The 20,784-nt window shown below is 40.7% G+C and overlaps 2 protein-coding genes across 7 annotated transcripts in view; one reads left to right on the forward strand and one right to left on the reverse strand.

The window, feature by feature from the left end:
- TANGO2 (transport and golgi organization 2 homolog) overlaps window positions 1–6,356 on the reverse strand; it is a 41,773-nt gene extending 35,417 nt beyond the window's left edge. For 2 of the 4 annotated variants that reach the window (XM_013295913.3, XM_005233291.4), the window contains exon 1: window positions 2,919–3,012. Coding sequence is in view for 1 of the 4 variants with exons in the window: in XM_055795800.1 (XP_055651775.1) it covers window positions 3,639–3,664 (26 nt within the window). In the remaining 3 variants the exon portion in view is untranslated. Of the gene's footprint in view, window positions 1–2,918; window positions 3,013–3,638; window positions 3,777–6,178 lie in introns of those variants that run through there. The other 2 variants (XM_055795800.1, XM_055795799.1) reach the window with 2 other exon arrangements.
- A 263-nt stretch (window positions 6,357–6,619) lies between these two features.
- The window catches only part of ARVCF (ARVCF delta catenin family member), a 291,095-nt gene continuing 276,930 nt past the window's right edge, over window positions 6,620–20,784 (forward strand). Inside the window, exon 1 of one of the 3 annotated variants that reach the window (XM_055795795.1) lies at window positions 6,620–7,100. The gene's annotated coding sequence lies outside the window, so the exon portion shown is untranslated. Of the gene's footprint in view, window positions 7,101–7,259; window positions 7,275–7,458; window positions 7,690–20,784 lie in introns of those variants that run through there. The other 2 variants (XM_055795794.1, XM_055795791.1) reach the window with 2 other exon arrangements.

The following is a 20,784-nucleotide window of genomic DNA, read 5'->3' on the forward strand; positions in this document are numbered from 1 at the left end:
TGAAAAATGAAGCCATTTGTTATGTATTTTGTTTTCACAAATGAAGCATCATAAATAACATCTGTCAGTTACTGCAGTGATCTCAATTGCTTCTCAACTGATCCAAAACTGTTGTTTAGGTGCAGTCTAAGAGACAGCTAAAGATCATTAGTCACTGGATTCTGATAGTTTTATGTACCACAACAGTAACTTGTAGTCAGCAGAGTCTCAAGCTATTTTACTGCTTCTTTTGAATTTGTCCAAAGTAAACTGAGAACTACACACCTCAAATGCCCATGAAAGAATAAAACTGGAGGCATTTTCTTCCAGTAGTAGAATGAGATTTTTGGTTTTATACTGAACTTCAAAATAATGGAAAATAAGAGATGTTTGATTAGTTTTTAGAAGTACTCTACCTTTTTTTTTTTCCTCTCACAGAAAAGTGTCTCACAGATGCATTTTTAAGGCATTTTACTGATCTGCTTTTGTACTTCCTGTGTGTAGCACATGCTCCTGTGTAGTAATAATAATCATTCAGGATAAAGATGAGGTGGAATAGATAGATCCATGATTGGATGCCTTTCAGGTTGCTCTGTACAGAGACAATTTATAACGAACCTAGGGTTTGTAACCTTACCAAGGTGAAGAGTCAGTCTTCACAGCAAGAGACAGCAATGCAAAGTAGAACACTTACGAAAACAACAGAAAATAACACGTAAGTTGCATGCCATTTCCAAGTTTAATAAGCTAATTTTATTTGCAGCTCCTCAATTTTTCCTTCTGGTATCTTAATACACTAAATCCACTATACAGCTCCCAAGAGAAAGAAAGGCCAGTAAACAGCACCTTTCACCACACCATGTTTTGAAAATATCTGCAAGGGATGGAGTAAGGCAGCCTTTCCCCCAGTTTAAGACTGTTAGCTTCTCCTCTAACACAGATCTGCAGACCAAGAGTCTTTTGCTAGACAACTTCCTCCTTTTAGGCAAAGACTGATATTTTTAGCTTTCACAATTCTTAGGTTTTCTTCAACAATGAACTAGCCAGGAGTCCTTTTTTGGGGTAAGAAGCTCTATTTTCCATTCCTTATACACAGAAAGTCTATGTTACAAGTAGCTGAAGGACATATGTACTATAAGAATCATTTATCCTTTTTCTATCTACTCTTAGCTCTTCCCTAGCGATGTTCCGCTAGACCTTCCCAGAAAAAGAATACTAGTCTATATGGATCTTCAACCTGACCCAGTATGGCTGGTCTTACATTCTTAATCTTAACTTCCTTTGATGGAAGTGCTGCAATCACCAATTATAAGTGTGGGTTTATTCCCACTCTTCTTACCTTCATCTACAGTAACTCTGACCTTACTGCCTACTCTGAACAAAACTTAAGAGGGCCCATGGGCTGACACACACCCTGCAAACCTGTGGGGAAAGAAGGGACCAAGAAAAAAAACCCCACAAACCCCCAGAACTTAAGTAGATGAAAAAAGTCCTACAAGTACCCTTACTCAAAAAAAAATATTTCAAGACTGCAGATACAAAATGAACACTGTAACACAAAAAGAGTTTCAAAGCTATTGCTTTGAGTTCAAACAATCCTTCTAGGAGACATAAGGCAAGGACAATAGAATTTTATTAGTTCTGCTGTTAACAAAGTTATTTATTTAATTGTAATTTTAACGTACTCTAAAAAAAGCACATCCATAAAACTAATTTGGCTGATCACTATCAACATCCAGCAGGTTCACTTGGAATTGCTCTCACAGGAGCACCATTCCTGTCTAGGTCTACCAACTTTAATGCAGGTATGTTCTATTGTCTGATTGTTTCCACTTTTGAGAATTTAGTTGCTATGGTGGTAGCTGTCCTCCTACTGACTCTGGAACAAGCATAAGTAGTTAACAAGAGAGGTGGGTAACCACACTGAAGCGCTGCCAAACATACCAAAACGTTTACAAACAAAAATACTAGCCCACTCTTTAGCTGCTTCATTTAAAATTTTAACGGAGTATTTATAATGAAAATAGATAGCGAGTTGGCTTCAGTTAGAGCAGGGATACTGGAATCTCTGTATAGCCAGGATCAACTCAGTCAAACTACTACCAAGAACCGTAAGAAACCTGAAAACAACTCAACTAAAAAAGTTACAGAATGTAACTGAAAAATGTCAAGTTTCTGTTACATATTTTGACATTTTCAGAACAGCTCCATATACAGTGGAAAGCAAGCTGGTGATCGAGTGTGTCTTAGAGCCACCCGCATCCCGTTAACCTCATATAATCACAAAACAAGTCTCTCCAAAAACCTCGTGTTTTCAATACCTGCAAACGGAAACATCATTAGTTTTCAGCGTCTTTCTGTGACTATTTTTTGAGAAATTGCCACTGAAATGATCACCATGCATTAAAACGATTACGTTCTCAAACGTGACAGAACCGTGCGTGACACAAGCACCAGCTAGCCACCGCCAGCCCAACAACGAAGTGCCATCGCATAATTAAGAAAACAAAAAATGGTTGATAATTTAAAGTATTTCAGTAGTTGCTCCTGAGAAATTTAGGTGAAAAAAACGTTTTCTGAGCACAGGACGCGCAGAGGCGGCGTTCTCCTTGGCGCCGCTCGCTGAGGGGAGGCAGGCAGCGCCAGAGCACTGGCGCCCGGCCCGCAGGGGCCTGCCCGCCCGCCACGCAGCCCCCGCTCCCCAAACCGAGAGCCCCGCACCTCACGGCCCGGCTGCGCCCGCCGCGGGCTCCGGCTCCCCACGCGGGACAAGCAAAGCCACTCCAGGCTATTCTTGTCTCTGGCCCCCGCCCGTGCCAGCAAAGTACGAGCCAAGAGAGGCGCCGGCCTGCGTGGGACAAGGACTCTGGGCAGCGGGGCCGCACCAGCCCCGTGAAGGAAGGGCCCTGAGAGAAAAGCCCGCCAAACCCCGCACTCACCCAGCTCGCGCCGCGGGCCCCAGCACATCCCCAAAGCACCGTTTCCGGGAGCGCAGCCAGTTCAAAACAACACCCGGCCCTATTGGCTGCGGGCGCCTCGCCTCCCCGCGCGCTATTGGAGGGAAAGCAACCCCGCCTCTCCTTCTCAAGCTGTCATTGGCTGGTTTACACACACTGCCCGGTGGGTGCCGCCCGCTCCCTTTCCCCTCAGTGGCCCGGGCGTCGAGGGGCGCCATGAGAGGGGCCGGGCGCGCCATCACAGGAGCTGTGGGCGCCATGAGAGGGGCCGGGGGCTCCTGACAGATGCTGTGGCCGTCATGAGAGGAGCTAGAGGCGCCATGAGAGGCACTGTGGCTGCCATCACAGGAGCCATGACTGCCTGCTCCCTGCCGGGCCCTGAGGAGAGGCCTGCTGCACTGCCTGAGGGGAACCCGCCATGGGGTCCACTGAGAGGCGATGGCGCTGCATGCTAGGGGTCACCTCTGACACAGTCCCATATCCATGTCCACCACAGTGGTCTGGAGAAGTCGTTTCTGATATTGTATAGTCCATGGGCTGCTTCTTGGCACCTCAGCCTGTTTCCAGTATATTTTGTTTCCAGGTATGAAAAAATAACATCAAAGGCCTGGTCTGAGCTTCAAAGGGCTCGTACCTCTGAGAACTGATACACCCAGACCTGGGCTGTTGACAATCATAGCGAGTTTGGATGTAGCTACTTACCAGTTTCTATAATACAGTCTCTGCATGGGATGTGTGCTAACATGGCTAACTTCAGGAGAGACTCTGCTTCCAGAAAGGCCCAAAAGTCATTGAGCCCTGAGCTTGCAATGGCATGAATTCAGGCCAGGACAGCTTTCCTGAGGATTGAGGAAAACACAAGCGACAAAGTCAAATTTGCTTTCACTTATTAAGCACAGCATGCATGATCAGAACTGATAATTAAACATCCAGTAATTTACTTAGACCTGCAGATTTAGGCTGGGATTGGATCTGTGCCACCTTTTTGTCCTCTCATACTGAAATATTAACTTACTTGTGGGTTTTTCACACAAGATTTTGAACTTTATTTCTGACTTTTTTTTACGGGTGGCAACACAAGAGGGTTTCAGTGGAGCCTGTAAATTAAAACTGTTTTATGGTGAAGCCTATAAGGGAAGACCAAAAAAGCCTTGACAGCTCTTCTAGATTCCAACACTGATAAAGACAGTACACGCAAGATATGGAACACTAATGAAAAGAACTCCCAAGGGTATATGAGTGTGTAATGTGGCTTGTGAGACAAAACCTTTCAACCTAGATGCAGAAAACCTGAAGTCAATTGTTAGCTTTACCACCGCTCTGGCATATGACATTGAGCAAGTTCACCTCAACACTTTCTTTCTTCATTGTCAACAATGGAATGATACCCTTGACCTTTGCAAGGTCTTTTGAGATCTACTGATGAAAATTGCTGGGTGAGTATATTATCATCATTTTTTGTACTACTGCTTTTGAAGCACAGTAATAGATTGTAGTTATTACCTAAATATATGAACCTTGATACATATAATCCTAAACCACATTTGTTTTCAGGTACAGTGTTGTTATTTAAAACAGTTATCTGATGAATAAGCAAATTATAAAAATCTCTTAATCTGTTACACCAAAATTGGTAAAATGCATGCGTATCAAATATGACTTATTGTACTTTGCTGTCACTGTTTCTTGAAGTATAGACTCATCACTGTGACCAAAGATTATTTAGCTTCTATGCTTGGCACTCGTTAAAAATCTTTAGATTATATAGGTCTGCAAACCTTCAGTAAGAGTTATGCCCATGGGAAGAAGGTAAGCTGTCCATAGCCTTAAAACTTAATGGCATTAGTTTGTACCGATTTTTAATTTTTTTCATTATTTTTAATACATATGGGAAATTAGAGTAATTTTAAAACATTTTTAGGTTTCCCAAAACCAGCCCACTGCAAGGACCTGTGAACTACTGATTTGGTGGCTGTTCAGAGCTTCCTTCTATTTCTTGTGTCTACTTTTTGTTCTGCCGAAAGCAGCTCAGTTATTGTTGTCCCTTTTAGACCCTGTCCTAGGGGATCTGTGTATAGCTCCCACTGTTTGTCAAACTCCAGTACTCTGATCCCAAGTAGGCAGTGATTCTGTATCCACTTTAAGGATCTTTAATGAATTAGACAGTGGCACTGGCTTTCAGCAGTGCCTTTATTGGAGAAAGCTAAGAAACAAGCTGAAGCTTAGTGAAAAGCTTGCAGAATTGTCCCGAGTTTGTCTCAATAACCAAGAGTCCTGAAATTTGTTTTAAAACTTTGCTCTGTCTTTTAAGTGCTGGAATGCATGTTGTTTGGAATGTATAAAGCACACCTTAAATGCATTTAAGTAACTTTTCCCTCAGAGTTCTCAAAAAGTAGTTGCTAAAGAGATGTCAGTGACCTACGCAGAGTTTTCTAGAGATCAGTTCCTGCTGCTCTGATCCTACTTGGTATCTCTACCAATTGTCTAGATTATGCAAGATCTTTACTAGTAAAATCTGTAGTTTAGTAGACGAGTGGATAATTCACGACTGATTAGTTGCAGAATCATCTGATGTGCCCAGTTAAATCATCCCAGTCCAATATAATGTGCTTTTAATGTCAGAAAACACGAGCAAACATATCTGGAAATAAAGAATGCAGGGATGGGGGCTAGCTCTGCCAAAAGTACTTCAGAAAAGAATTTAGCTGTTACAATGTTTCAACGTGACCTCTCCAGGTAATACTGTGGTAAACTGGACTAAACTAGTCCTTTAATGTATAAAATACAGCATGTATAGGAGCGGCAAAGGAGTGCTTTTGTCCGAAGCACTGGTATCACTGGCACACTAGCACCACGGTTAGGGAGGGCAAACCCACTGGAAATCAATCAGAGAAGGAACATAAAAATAATGAAGGGGGTAGACAGTAAGGTATAAAAGAGGGCTGTAGGAAGCTCAAGCCATGAGGCTGAGAGGTGACTGGATCACAGCCCACAGACCGCTGCAAATAGCGAAAAGGGCAAGCTGGACAAATCCATAGGGACCGTGCGCCAGCATTTCCTGGCTGCATTGCACCTGACAAGGCCTCTGTCACAGCACGCTATGCAGACATCAGCCGGGCCTGGAATCTCCCGCCCTGCAGCTGTGCAAAGCACCGGTTCGTTCCCCAGGCGCAGCAAGCCTTCAGCCGTGCTGCAAGGCGGCGGGCTCAGCGCTGCAGGCCGGTTCGCGCGCTTTCGCGTACCCGTCCGGTGAGGTGAGAGCGGTCCCTGCTGCTCCTGCCGAACGCACATGGCCAGCGCCCCGCTCCCGCGGGCAGCGGCCGGCAGCGCCGTGTCCCGTACCCCGCTCCCGCCCAGGGCTGGCGGGCGGCGCCTCACGCTGCGCTGCAGCGGCTGCACCGGCCGTTCCCGCCGACCGCCTGCCGCGCTGCTGCCCCGCGCGCTCGCCCAGGGGCCGGGCCGCCCCGCGCGGACGGACATTCCCGCCGGCCAATGCCGCGCCGAGCGAGCGGCCAGTGAGCGGAGCGCGCCGGGAATGCACCAATGCGCCTTCAGTTGCTGGGCGCGATCGCACAGGAAATGCCCAATAGGAAAATTCGCGCCGCGGGGGCAGCGCGGCGGTCTGTGTGTCGGTCGCAGGCTGGCGGCGTGAGGCCGGGGTTGCGGCGGGGCTGCTGTGGGGGGGGAGGGTCGTGGTCTCGCTGCCTTCCTCGGCCCGCCGGCCGCTGTGGCGGGGGCAGGCGGCGGTGCCGCTTACCTTACGCTGGTACTTCCTCCCCCCCCGGTGTGAATGCTGAGGAGCGATAACGCCCTGCTGAAAAAAAAAGAGAGTTAGAAAGATGAAACCAGCACGGCCAGAGCGGGAAATGTGTTCCCTTCGCCCGGTGGGCCTCTCCTGAGGGACGCTCGGCCGGGGCGGCTGCGTGGGCGGTTATTTTCCGAAAAGTAATTTCGGAAGGTCATGCATTTTTCGGCGTTGCCCTTGGACCTTTTTTTGGAGCGGCCGTGGGGCTACTGGGCAGACCCTACTCACCCGCTGGTCGCCGAGCTGGGCTGCGGGAGCGGGGCCCGCAGGGCCTGATGGCAGCGGGTTTACGTGCTTTGTAGAGAAGAAAAATTCCCCCGTGTGCTTTAAAAACGCAGCCAAAAATCACAGTAGAAAAGGTAAATGCAAGAAAAGGTAAATGCAAGAAAAGGGTTAATAATTGCTTCCACCTCCCCCTCCTTCCCTCTTCCCCCCCCCCGTTTGGATAAAGATGGTCTTGGATACCCTTTGTAAATAGGAATGTGGAGGTGGGAGGGGAAAATCAGCCCGACTCCCTCTACTATGTCGTCTCGGTGGGTAAGAAGGTGATAGCGGGGCTGATGCAGCCCGGGTGTTCCCCCGGGGGATCGCGCGGGGGGACGGAGGCTCCTTCCGCGGGAGCCGGGCACCCGCGGGGCCGCGCCGGAGTGGGGAGGGCGTGAGCGGCGAGCGGGAGCGGCGCGGAGGGGGCTCCTGCTCCCGGGGAACGGGAAGCGAGAGGGGAAGACAAGGGGCTTTCGCTGATATGCTGCTCAGTGGTTGCTGAGTATTTTATTGAAGAGTTGTGTGTGTGGGGTTTCTTTCTTTTTTTTTTTTTTGTTTTCTTCTTTTTTTTGTATGTTTTGTTTTTTGGTGTGTTTTTTATGTGGGTACACCCACCTCCTTGAAGCCAGCAGAAGCAAGGAAAATAAGCTGAGGACAGAGAAAAAAGGGAAGACGGAGGAGATGGTGAGCAGATCATTGGGTTGGGGGGAATGAATGAGGCTGCCGGGCTATTTTCTGTGAGAGGTTCTTGCAGGGTGTAGTACGTTTGGGATGATTTTACATCACGATTGCAGACTGGCTTGCTTTGTTTGCTAAAGATTGCTATTTAAGGTTTAACAGCGGTTATCAGCTTATTGTGAGATATGCAACGAGGAGCTGATGTATATGAATGGCTAAAATTATATACGCAAGCCACACACACAAGCAACCCCTAAACAAATCAACATTGTATTAATCCTGTAATATGATGGGCAGCTCTTGACATGGAGGGAAGTCATTGCTCAGGTTATTTGTGGCATGCATAAGAGATGAATCTCTTTGTAGCAAAGCCCAAACAAAACTAACCTATTTCTTCACAAACGTGAAATCCATTACAGACTTATAAGCCAAAGTTAGGGGTGTCTTTTTCTTTTCATTTTTCCTGCAGTATTGTTATACATGATTAAAATTGAATGTTTGCAAAAACTTGATCAACTCTTTAAAATGATCACTTCTAGCATGCAAATAATAAAGACTGTCTTTCTCCCTTTCTCTTTCTTTTTTTAATGTAAGCACTTGTTTGTGTATGTGGAAGGGGGAATTATTATAACAAGTACTTTGTGTTTTACAGTGTACTGTTGTGCCTTAGGTAGGTCACAATACAAAATGTGATTCTTAGCATGTTGAAAAAAAAAAAAACCAAGCAGATTTTTTTTCCTATCAAGTAAAACCTGTTTTTATACTAATAACATCTTAACACTAGATACAAGTTTGTGGGAAAAAAACCTGCTATTTTTTATTAATGGGAATGCTTTATGGTAAAATCATGGTTCTAAATGACAGAATATTGACATTGGCTGATTGTATCTTCCTGTGGATGAAGTGCTGCAGTCTGTATTAAGTACATTAGCCCTGTAAGGTTCCATAAATTTAAACATACTTTGTTTACAAAATTGTGCAGGACTGCATGGTGCAGTAGTAAAATCTGAAATTTTAGTGGCTTTAGAAATGTTGCAAGGCACTGCAAAAGAGAAAAAATGCAGCTTAATATTAAATCTTCCGTGGAAAGAAAGGATTTGTTATAATAAAGTAGCACAGGATATACATGGTGACTAAAGTAGCTGAAAGGGCTGGATAGTTTGGCGTTTCTACAGGAAAAATAAGTTGTGAACTATGCTGTGATCTTTATCATGCAAGATATTTGGATGGATGGCAGTTATATTTATTTTAAGCAACATCTCTCTAAATGCTTGCCTGAAATATTTAAATTATATGCTCCATTAGGCAAATGGATTTATCTTCCCATTACTTGGCTGAAGGAATGTATTAGGAGGGCAGGGTTTAGAAGAACAATACAGTTTGACTGCATAGTTTCACTGCATAGTCCATCCTCATGTATTGTTCAGAGATGCATAGAATGTATTGTATTTGACATTGGTGTTCTTTATAAAGTTGACTTTGCTGATTTTATTTTTATGCCATAGTTGCTGTCAACATAAATAACTGAATTTCAATTACTGCAACCATACATTTGACCTACTATTTAGCTAGAATAGATGAAAATTAGTTCCTTTCTTTGATTTTCATCTATTAATTAAAAATCTCTGCAATGGATTTCAGTCTCAGCAATTTTTAGTACTGGAAGAACTGGTAAGAGTTACAAATATAGAGAGATTCCCATTATATTGAGTTAGGACGCTGCACTAGAAATGGCAAAATTCCTGCCATTTGCTTATACTTCAAATTTTGTACAAACTGCAGTTGAGAGAAAATATCTTATCCTGCAGACCATCTGCATGGATATTACAGTTACATAAAACGAAGCTTCTGTATTTGATTTTATGTAATGCAACACATGATTTCTGTAGTGATTTTGGTGGATTTTGGTTAGTGTCAGAATTGATACACTGTGAGGAAAACCTGTTAGAATTCTTGTGCTACTAGGTTTATAATTTGTTGCTGTTAATATTTTACTGTGTGAGTATAAATCATTGACACAGACATTGTAAACAAATGCTGTAGAAGCTAAGTGTGAGATCATATTTAGCTTATGTCTTTACAGTTTACCCAGAGTATGACAGTATCTTGTCTAGTGTGAGTGCATTCTATTCCTAATAGCCATCATAGTAATCTTCAAAGCAGAAATGTTCGGTCCAATTTTTTACTTTTAATGCCTGTCTCTCCAACAGAAGGAGGAAAAAGGCCAGCTCTAGGGTTGCGCCAACATGGATAGGGAAAGAATTTATCAGTTGTTGCGTGCCATTACCTTATTCAGACTTCATATGAGTCACCTGGAAATTAGCCTTGAGACTTCTGTTAAGATTAAAATCCACGTATTTTTAGAAAAAGTGTTCTTTCCATAATGTAAAACATTTAGCATATACCTGTGACTTGGTAAACATATTTTCTTCAAAGGCATTAGCAATATCATGGGTTTAAGCATTAAAGTAAGAACAAGGAGATCTTGAAGTATGCTGTGTAAATTCCAGGCAGGATGTGGGCTACGTGTGTGCTGAACCAAGAAGGTTAGCCACCTGAACATCTGAAAAAAGTAGCAACCATCTTCAGTAATAAAATGGTTTTAATTTGCCTCAGCTCACTTTTGTAAAACAAAGCCAGACCCAAAAAACTGTGGTGCAAGTTTTTTTCATGGCGTCATAGAATGATTTGGATTGGAAGTGACCTTAAAGACCATCTAGTTCCACTCCCCTGCCCTGTTCAGGGACACCTTCCACTGGCCCAGGTTGCTTGAAGCCTCATGCAGCCTGGCCTTGAGCACTGCCAGGGACGGGGCATCCACAGCTGCTCTGGGCAACCCGTTCCACCACCCTCTTCTGTTTCTCATTTGTCCTTTCCACTCCTCCCCTCACATTTTGCAGGCAACCCAAAACAAGCTGTAAAGCTACTTTTGGTTCTGTATGCTGAAGTTCTAGAGGTCTAGATCTTCTGCATTAGCTTAGGTTGTATTAATTTTAAACAGTATGTAAGACAAATAACTAATTTTAGTGAATCTCACTCTTTCTGTGTGTCTGCTTTTCTGCAACATTGTAAGAACAGGCAGCTCAATGTAGTTATATCCAATCTTCTGGAAGGCTGGCACTCCAGCCTTTAGCAGTCATGTTTTCAAGAAGCGGTGTTTTCGTTGTGTGGTGTGTAAATGGCTAATCATTCAATGGTAAGCGGACTGCATGTCTTTTTCATCATGAACTTATACAGACTACATTAAAAAAATATTTTGGAGTCCTGAATGAGACTTACTGACTGCCACTGTTTTTTCAGGATAGTTTGACGTTTTGGCCCACCAAAATATGTGCCTATCTTGGGGATAAAAAAATGTGCAAGAGACCTAGTAGGAATGTATACATGGGTGGCATTTTAAAATACTTTAATCTCTTGTAAGGAACACTTCACTTTAGTTAATGAAGCTTATATTTAGTCACTACTCGTTCATGCAAAGAGCATGTATGAATATATTTTCTTACAATAGCTGTCATTACTGGGAGCATACCAGTATTGAAACAAATGGTCTCTTTCTGAAAAGAATGGATCTTAACTAAGGCAGGCGCCATTATATCCCTGAAATGACTGGCTTTACTGATATAATTTTTTTTAAACTGCTTATCAAACTTTGTAAAAGTTTATATTGTTTATACCCTCCTATTTTTCTATGTAGTGAAGTTTTTGTTGTCCAATCTAGGTAAAATTGATGGAAATGTCACTGGGTCCAGGTAAGAGCCATCTGAAGTTGGTTCCAAGAAGCTGGCTACAGTGAAGTCAGGGGATCTGCCTAATCATATCTTTCAAAATCAGGCCCTCAGAGGAGTTGACCTAGAAAAACAAAATCAGTGGGTACTTCTGTAGATCTCTGAATCGGTATTTTCTCAAGCATAGACTTTTGGCACAAGATAGAAACCGTTTACTAGCAGTAGTACACTAAGGAAAGAGCCTGTGGGCCTGAGTATGTGCAGTTCTGTATCTCTCCACATACCTCTGTGTGAAGGATATCTTGGTCTGATTCTGCAAGTCTTAGTCAGCTGATATTAATTACCATGAGACAAGTTGAGTGATTCTGAATATAAAGTATATTTATAAAGAGAAAAATTGTAATATTTAGATCACAGATTCCAGGCTGAGTAGCCCAAGAAAGTAATTTTCATCCGACACTTGTCTAATGGTGATGCTGCTGGTAGCAGTATAACAAGGTACTACGATCCATTAAGAACACGAGCAGGATTGTGCTTCTCTGCTTCGCTCTCCAGTTTATATTGCACTAGGAAGACCTTTTTGAACTACATGCAGTATGCTTCATCTCTACAGATATGATGGCTTTCTTGGGCAATTTAGGATCTTTTTTCCATAAGGTCCTTTACTGCAGCATCAAGTCTTCTGTGCATGCTTCAGTTGATGATGCCTATAATCATGGTTTTCCTGCATCTTGGAGCATGTGCATTTTGTTTCAGAAGGTGCAACAGGGTTTCTGTGAGCTACTGTGTGGAAATATGTGAGTGCACCACTAATCTATTCGTTTGTGATTTGTAGGTCAGGGAGAAATAGAGATTTTGCTATCAAAGCAGTATCATCTCTTTGCTGCTTCAGTGCTTACATGACATTTCAAGTTGGCTGAAGATTAAAAGGATGTTGTCAAGGTAGCTTTCACAATTTCATTTTCATTATTTATTTTGTTTGCCTTGTTATTGCTGTCATAAGCCATTGGAAGCTTGAAGTCTAGTGCCTTGCCACCAGGCCTTTGTCCTCCAGAACAGTTACTGTTTAGTTGCTTATGGTTTATTTAAGAGTTGTGAAGCATTTACTGTCTTTTGAAATACATTACTGAAGAGTTACAGCTTAAACGTTGCAAGCAAGTGAGAGGGAAGGTGAGGATATTGATGTTGGGCTGGTCGTGACATTGTGTGGTTGTGGTAAACTCAAAAAATGTCATCTTTTCCTTATTTGTTTCAGAGTGTAAGGATTTGGGAGTAGACTTAGGCATCAGTGATTTCTTTGCACAGTCATCCTTGTGAGTGGGCTTTCCAGGGTATTGATACCAAGACCTGTGCTCCTAGTTGGATCTATTTTGAATTATGTGATATAGTATTAGAGATGCAGTGGTATTGACTGACTTTGGGGTGCTGAACAGTAGCTTGATTTGGAGTACTGGCCACAAAAATATCTTTGTAGAATCTGGGCTTTGTATCACATACGCCTTTTTTCTTTTCTAAACTTAATTCCCCCCCTTATTTCTGCTGTCATAAAAAGAGTGATAATGAGGGGGGTTTTGTATGAAAAAATGCTGCCTTAACTTGTTGCTGTAAGAAAGTCTTCTGTTAATTGATCTACATTCATTGCAATGTTTAGTTAGTGAAAGTAGAGCTACTGTTTCCATTAACTTAATTGCCTGTTCTTCATCTGCTCTGGCAGTGTAATTTCTACCCATGAGTTGGAAGCTTATCAGCACAATTCCTCCATGGAACCTTCTCATCACAGTAAATATTCTCTATTTAGTTTGGGTTATATAGTAATAAAATTTTAAGTAACTGCAAGTCAGGACAGTGACAGAAGCGATTGCACAGACTTTTACTGGATTATTCCTGTAGTCAAGAAACTGTATGGCAATGTTTAACTAATCAACTAATCAAGTGTCTATGTCTACTGGATTCACAGCTTGATGAGAGCTGTACATATTAGTGATATTGGGTAGACTTATTTTTGCAGGTTTTAAATGAAAAAGCAATAATTTTTGGCAGTATGCAGAGTATAAAAGGTTGCAGAGATTCCCCAGTGAAAAGTGAATTGTAGAGCGACTTGAAATACAGTTCATCAAGCACAGACTGTCTTGGGGAAGGAGATTCTGATATGACACTTGGGCTGGGAGAGCTACAGTAACTTCAGGCATGTCAGTTAGATGTCTGAGTTAGAAAGGGCAGCCACTTCTGGCTGCAAATAAAAACACTGGATAGAGACAGACTACTCTGGAGGTTGATTCAGGCTGTGAGTTTGAATCAAGTGTTTTAACTGGCACTTTGAAGGAGCGTCTCTCTCTGCTGAGAGGCAAATACATGGATAGTGTATGGAGATTGGCTTCCTAAATAAGGATGCATGTCAGGTGCTGAAAGTGAGACGGCATGGCTATTGTTCTTGTTAGGTACACATCAAATCTTTGAAGAACTTTCATGTGGTGGGTATTTTTTTCGTTCATTGATGGGTTGAATTTTCTTTTAGACAACTGTTCATGCTGACCTCTCAGCTCACCTGACCTCTGAGGTTAATTGTACGAGGTTGAAGGGGAAAAAAATAATTATCATTATTTTGTGCAGTTGTCAGAACCTTGAAAGAATTCGGTTGATCTTTGGTTGAGTTTCTTGTGATGTGTATTGACGTAACATCATTCATAGGATTCTAGTAGAATCCATAAGCTTGCTGCTGCAAGGTTTTCTGGTTTGCTGTTCCTGGGAAAGAGATGGAAGCCTTAGATAAAACTGCATATGGAGAGAAAGGTGGCATGAGTGTTACTTAAGGTGTTATACCGGGCTGGCTTGTCAAGGAAAATCCCTCTTAGCATGAACAGGAGATACATAGGAAATGCAATTAAAGTGTCTCACAAAAACAGTGTTCCTTTAACATGGTGTGGGTCTCTTCCACTCCCCACCCTTTGCTTCTCTAGAATGTGTAAAGAGCACTAATTATTGGTGTAGACATTTTTAATGATGTTCTGCTCTTTCCTTTGACACCTAATCTTAACATTTTGTTAATCTTCTACAGTGGTTGAAAATGATATAAAGATGACATTGCTGGTAATAGGAGGTCTTTTGTCTTTTGTATCTGGATCTGTTTCTCCATTTTGATAGGCCAGTGACAATGTGTGTTCTTTTATTATGCGTCTACTCTGAATTAATTAAAAGAAAAATGCTTATATATGCATTATATAATAGTAGTGTTTTATACAATTGCCATAATAACATTATCTATATTTCACTTTTCAGTACTTCACAGATCTTTGGCTTATGTTTTGTATTCTGCTGTTGTATGTTGCTGTCAAGATTTGATTTAGAAATGAACTCTATTTTAAAAAAGTGAAATAATATAACATTCCTTCTGGAATTCTTTATCTAATGCAAGGAAGCTTCAGTCATGTTGATCAGTAAAATGTCAATAACCATTTGTAGAACTTTGGTTCAGTTTTGCATAACAGTAACTGTATCCTAATAATGGTTCCAAGTTATTGAAAGCATAGTTTTATTGTATGCAGTAGCTATAAATTTAAGAGTTTTCCAGTATGTTGAAGACATTTACTCTTCTGCCTGAATAAATACCACATTTGACTTTATTTTATCAATGTAACGTCAAGTACAGTCTCAAACATGATTCCTAACTTAAACTGGCAGTGTTCTTCTTTGCACCACAGACTGGGTCATACCATGCTGGTATTAACTTGTCCACATATTTTTAGACTGGTTCTTCTTTAATTCAGTGTGACAATGCAAGTAGTGAGTTATTGACGGCAGCTAAAGTGAGACCATTATGATTGTGATCAATAACACACCTGCATAGAATAACAACTACTGCCAGGGACATATTTTGTATTGATTCAGAAATTTATGCTGTATCCACTACACTCAGTCTGCTACTTCCATAATTTATGTAATAAAATCTCTACTTTACAGAAGCTGTTACTAAGTTAAATACCAAGAAATGATGACATATCAAGATGTAAATTACATATTGAAGATTTTACTACAAGCAGAAATAGCACTTTTTAAATTCCTGTGGGTTCTGGTTCGGGACCAAGGCACTTCCTTACTGCAGGCTGAGAGATAATGGAAGTAAAAAACAGTGTTCCCTTTCCTGAGGCAGAATTCTAGAGGTGGAGGGTACGATGCTGTTTTTAATGTGATGTGGCGATGGGAGCTGATTAAATTCTGTAATCCAGAAATTTGAAACCTTGGTAGAATTTCTTTATCAGTAACAGTAACTCTTATTCCAGTTCTGTCCTTCAACTGGAATGTAATTTTCTCTTAATGCTAATACATCTCCTTTTGTGGGTACCTTCCAGCTTGAGGTATTCTATGATTCTATAGTCTTTCTGTGTCTCTTAATAGAGGAGGAACACATTCTAAAAGATGAATGTGATCCTCTGATTTTCTTTTCCAAGCCTAAAGTCAGTGAAGTTGAACAGAAGGTACAGGTTATGACTAAGAATTTGGGAATACCAGTGTTACTTGAAAGTAATACCTAGCTTCCTGGAGGTACGTTCTTATTCCCTTACTTGCTAGCCCTCTTAATTGTGGTGTTGATCTCAGATTAGCCATGAGTCCGATGGAAAACTGTATATTTATACTGCACAAAATAAAACCTCTTGGTGGGTTTTAAGCATGACGAGAAAACCTAAACAATATATCACAAATAATCTTGGTGTATGAAGCCTATGTGAAGCTTCCGTTGTTCATACAGATACATGTACGCTTCATTAATTCTTTATTTGAATGTCAAACAGAAAACTCATATTTGTAAGTATTGTATGCACTGTTTTCCCAGATATACAGCCTTCCATTTCTGATGGTGTTACCATCTTTATATCCAAATATACCCACAGTCTGTCAACAGGAGTAATCTCAGTGTATTCCAGAGAAACATGAATGTTTTCAAATTTACTGCTCTTCAGGTTATTAAATAAAATCCTAGTTCTTGGTTAACTTTTATATCTTATTTGTTGCCAGTCTTCTCTTTAGTGGCATTATACCAAAACTCTGTCTGCTGTAGGAACAATACAGTATAAAAGGTCTGGTTTGTGCTTCAAATGTTCAAGGCTCAGTACTAAGACGTTCAGCATCAGGCCTGTTTAGTGAAACACTTCCATACCAAGCTTGGACTAAATCTAACCAAATTCAAGTAGGATATTGTATTTTTTTGTGTAATAGTATGTTACATGTTGTTTTGTTGCTTAATGCTGAGATAAAACTCCCAAAGTATGACAAATAAGAATCCAGACAAAATAGTGTTCCCCAGACAATTTTCTCAGTTGGTTAGCTCATGAATGATATGCTAGCTCTTGAGAGTATGTTTGGTGCTGGTATTCTGCTCTATACAGAATGAGGATATTTCCTTGCAAGAATATTTGCTGCATTATCTTTTTTATCAGGGTTTCATGATGGTATTTTCCTTTAGGTGATAAACAAGAGTCTTCAGCTTTTACAAAAACTACTTGCTGTGTTGGCGGTGGGGTTTCTGAATCCCAACCCATGCTGTCTGTCTGTTCAAGGAAGTAACCACCTCATTTCATTTATGACACCACAAATTACTTTTCACTGTTTTGAAGCAGAGAAGCAGTATGATAATTTGGAATTTCAGGAGTTGTAGTTTTTAACGGACTGAAGAACTAAGGTTAAACAGAACTGAAGCTTGTTATATTCATTTAGCTCTTCAGGAAGATCTAACATGACTTGTCTAGTTGTATACAGCCCAGTAATAAAATTCGTGTTTTGTATTGTTAGAAGTGGTTTTTAAATTGAAAATGAACATAAACTCTAAATATTATTAATTGTATAAAGGCTAATCTCTTCACAATGCTAGGCAATTATTTGCACTTAAATTATCAGTAGATAATACCGGATTCTGTTTTCGAAGGGATTTTTCCTTCCTGAGTGTCTGAACACACTCTTTTCCAAATGCAAAATTTTGATTTTTCTGGACAATTATCATTGCACATTTTCTAAGCCCTACTGAGGGTATGGAAAACTCACAAAGGAATTTCTTGAGCTGTTGGACCTTCTGCTAACAACTAGCAGAGGTCTGATGAAGTTTGCAGCCTGGCTTGCTTAGATTCCCTTTGAAGGAAGATCAATGGTGATTGAATCCTGAGTAAAAGGAATATGTGAGAAGCTCTCTGTGATTTATAAATAAGTTGATACTTTGGCTGAGACTTTTAGTGACTTCTTAGGAATTTAGGTCCACATTCTTAAAGGGATTTAGGCACCCAGTGCCACTTTAATTCCATTATATTTCTTTACAATATTGTCACTGAAGCCAAGGGACTTAGGTTTAGGAATCCTTCCAAAGGTTTTGCATGTAGAAATTTCCTGGACTTGTATTTGTTATGTTTCAGCTTTGTTTTCAAATAAAGGTGCATTAATTTGGTAAGATGTATTGATAAGCATGTTTAAATTATTGCAGTTATTTTAAAAATGCACTCGCAGATCAATTTCTTCAAACTACCAAACTAAGGAGCATTTAGCATAAAACTTGATTTTTAAATGTAAAAATATAGATGTATATTTGTATACATTTGGATTTGAAAGACCTGAGGTCATACAATAAACACAAGGATTCTGTGGCCTTTCTCACCATGTTTGCGTAAAACTGCACTCGCTTTTGAAGGCATTTAGTACATTCCCAAACCTGAGTAAAAGTAGCAGAGGTACTTAGAAATGTGGAGAGTTTCAAAATACAAAGTTCCCATTTATAATATTGTAAACTGTGCAATTAAGTCCAATCTCCAGTTGAGATTGTAAAATTCAGAAGATATTGAACATACACAGTTGCCTCAGGCTGTCGAGTGGACTGTATTGCCCACAATTAAACAGATGAATGCACAAATAAGGATAGGCATCCTTCCAAACAGTTCTGGCTATATTTAGCAAATTCTTCTCATTTCCCTCTCTGTAGGAGGGTAGTGATGTTGGTAACATTAACATTGGCTGATAAAACTGTGTCTTAAGCCCTGTCCTACAAGATGTTTTACTTTCCTGTATTGTTTTGACCTTGTATTCTCTCTCTTTTGGAGAGATTCTGTAATTTTCTACCTCATTTTATGTATCAATATTTGAAGGACTACAGTGCTACTTGTTAAAATGCAGTAATCTATATATGTAGCATACCTTCAGAAAATACTGAATTCACACTTTGAATAGTTTTCTTAATTGATATTTGCATTTTCCTTTCATAAACTTCTATATTTTCGAAATACGTATTAAAGTTGATGCTATATCTGGCAGATTTGCAAGATACAGTCTAATTTACAGTATAATTTGCATCTGATCTGTCAGATCATCTGTTCCATCTTTTGCAAGATTTCTCCATCTAGCATACAAAATCTTTGCTTCAAACTGTGATGTTGTATGGTAATTCAGAGAGGAGACCTCAAATTTCATTCCAGTTCCCCTTCTGCTAATTCTAGGCTAAGTTATTTCACTTGCATCTTTGCTGTTTTTACTTCAGAGTACCGTGTTTCTCAAGACTTAACTGTTTAAGGGCAGAGATGCTGTTCCTGGGACCTCAGATTATGATGAACTGTATGATACTCATTTTGGTAGTGTAATATTTACCATAGCATATGTCATATTTCCTGCTTCAGTTGTACCTCCAAATTTTGTAGGTCTCGGACAGTAGTTGAGCTTAGCACTTCCTTCCCTTTCTTATACTTAAGGAAAATACTATTTCCTTCTCTTTCAAATATGAAGTTGTACAGATACCATAATCTCCATCTGCATTCCTACAGCCTGGTATTTTAGGGGAAGGAAGTAATATATAGTAATTACATCTAAAAGCATATTCTCTAAACTGCCAGCATGTTGCATCATTCCTTTGTCATCACAGAGACCTGAGCTGTAGAATAAGCAAATGATTTCACATCGGAAATTCCACTGCAGTTCAGCTGTGTGGGCCTTCCTTCAAATCTGGACAGCTCTGCTGTTCTGCCTTTGAAGCATCTTCTACATAACATCAGCTTCCTTCCCATGAACTGATTGTTCTGGTGGTTCAAAACTTACCCATACTTCAGCTTATTTATTTGTTTTTTATTTATCCAGTTCAGAGTGATCTGGTTTTGTGTTTTAATAGCTCCTCTCGTGCTCTTTTTCTCTCTGAGAATTTAATGTTTGGTATATATAGTGAGGACAGTATTGCCTCCTTTCAGCCTTTGTTTTGCTAGGCTAAATAATCCAAACTCTTATTCTTTTGCTCATGAAACCATCAGTCTGTTCTCAGGTAGTTTCAGTAGTTCATATTTATGCTGAGTCAGTCTTTCTCTAATGCTGATCTCAGGAATATCATACTGAATTCCAGATGCAGTTGTTCTTTTGTCACATACAGTGGTATCTGCAATTCCCTTCTTTTACTGAAAATAGTTTGCTGTTAGACCTTGGTATTATGTTGTCCTTTCTCACACACGGCTCTTCTGGTTCTTATGTGGTTGACTAATACTTTTTTTGTCTTCTCTGCTGAAGAAATCCAGGCTAGGTCTACAGTGTCTAAGCTTACTGAAAATGTATGCATCGCAAAAAAGTACTTTTTTGTTCTCAGACATAATCTAATACAGTGTGTTTTGTTGCTTTTTCCATCAGACTTGATGAAGGGGCTTGTATAAAGGACCAGGCACTGGAGATAAAAATAGTAGTTTAGATAAATAGGGAATATCCCAACTAATGCTCAAATAAAATAACTAAATTTTATCTAAAATGGAGTATACTGCTCATCTCCTTTTTTGTTTTTTTTGATTGGTTGGTTTAGTGGGGTTTTTTGGCCTTTAAAATGTATTTAATATTTCTCCTTTAGTGTAGTCAGCCTGAGAGAGGATTCCAGTAATACTAACCATTTCAGGACCCTGTGTCTTGGAAAGAGGGAGAGATTTATGTGAACTAAGAGACTATGCAGGGGCTGTGGGAGAATGCTGGTGTTCTAGTCAGGGAGTAGAAAGGTTGAGGTTGTTTTCCCCATCAGGAGATGGACATTAGTTGGACTGAGAGAATTGCAATAATTGGCAATAGACCTTTTAAGCATAAACAAGACCATGTTGGATTTGTCTTTTGTGCTACAGGCTTACTGCCTGTGCAGTAATGAATAAATACTGCTGCATTTTGAAAGGGCTGTGTTTTACTTTATTAAACAAGTTGGCTACTGATCCCAGTGGTGAAAGAACTTTACAGGTGCCAAATGCAGATGTGTGTGTTGCTGTAATGCAGTTGGGAAAAGGAGGCTGCAGGCTAGAGTTTTAGTGTGTATATGAGTGGGCTGTGTCGTTCCCCCAATGATGCAGAAAGCAAGGCCTGTGAGAGAAGCTTTTTAGCCCTTGAGAGGCCTAAACCAGAT

This window comes from Falco peregrinus, chromosome 2, assembly GCF_023634155.1.
Source record: "Falco peregrinus isolate bFalPer1 chromosome 2, bFalPer1.pri, whole genome shotgun sequence".
NCBI lineage: Eukaryota > Metazoa > Chordata > Aves > Falconiformes > Falconidae > Falco > Falco peregrinus.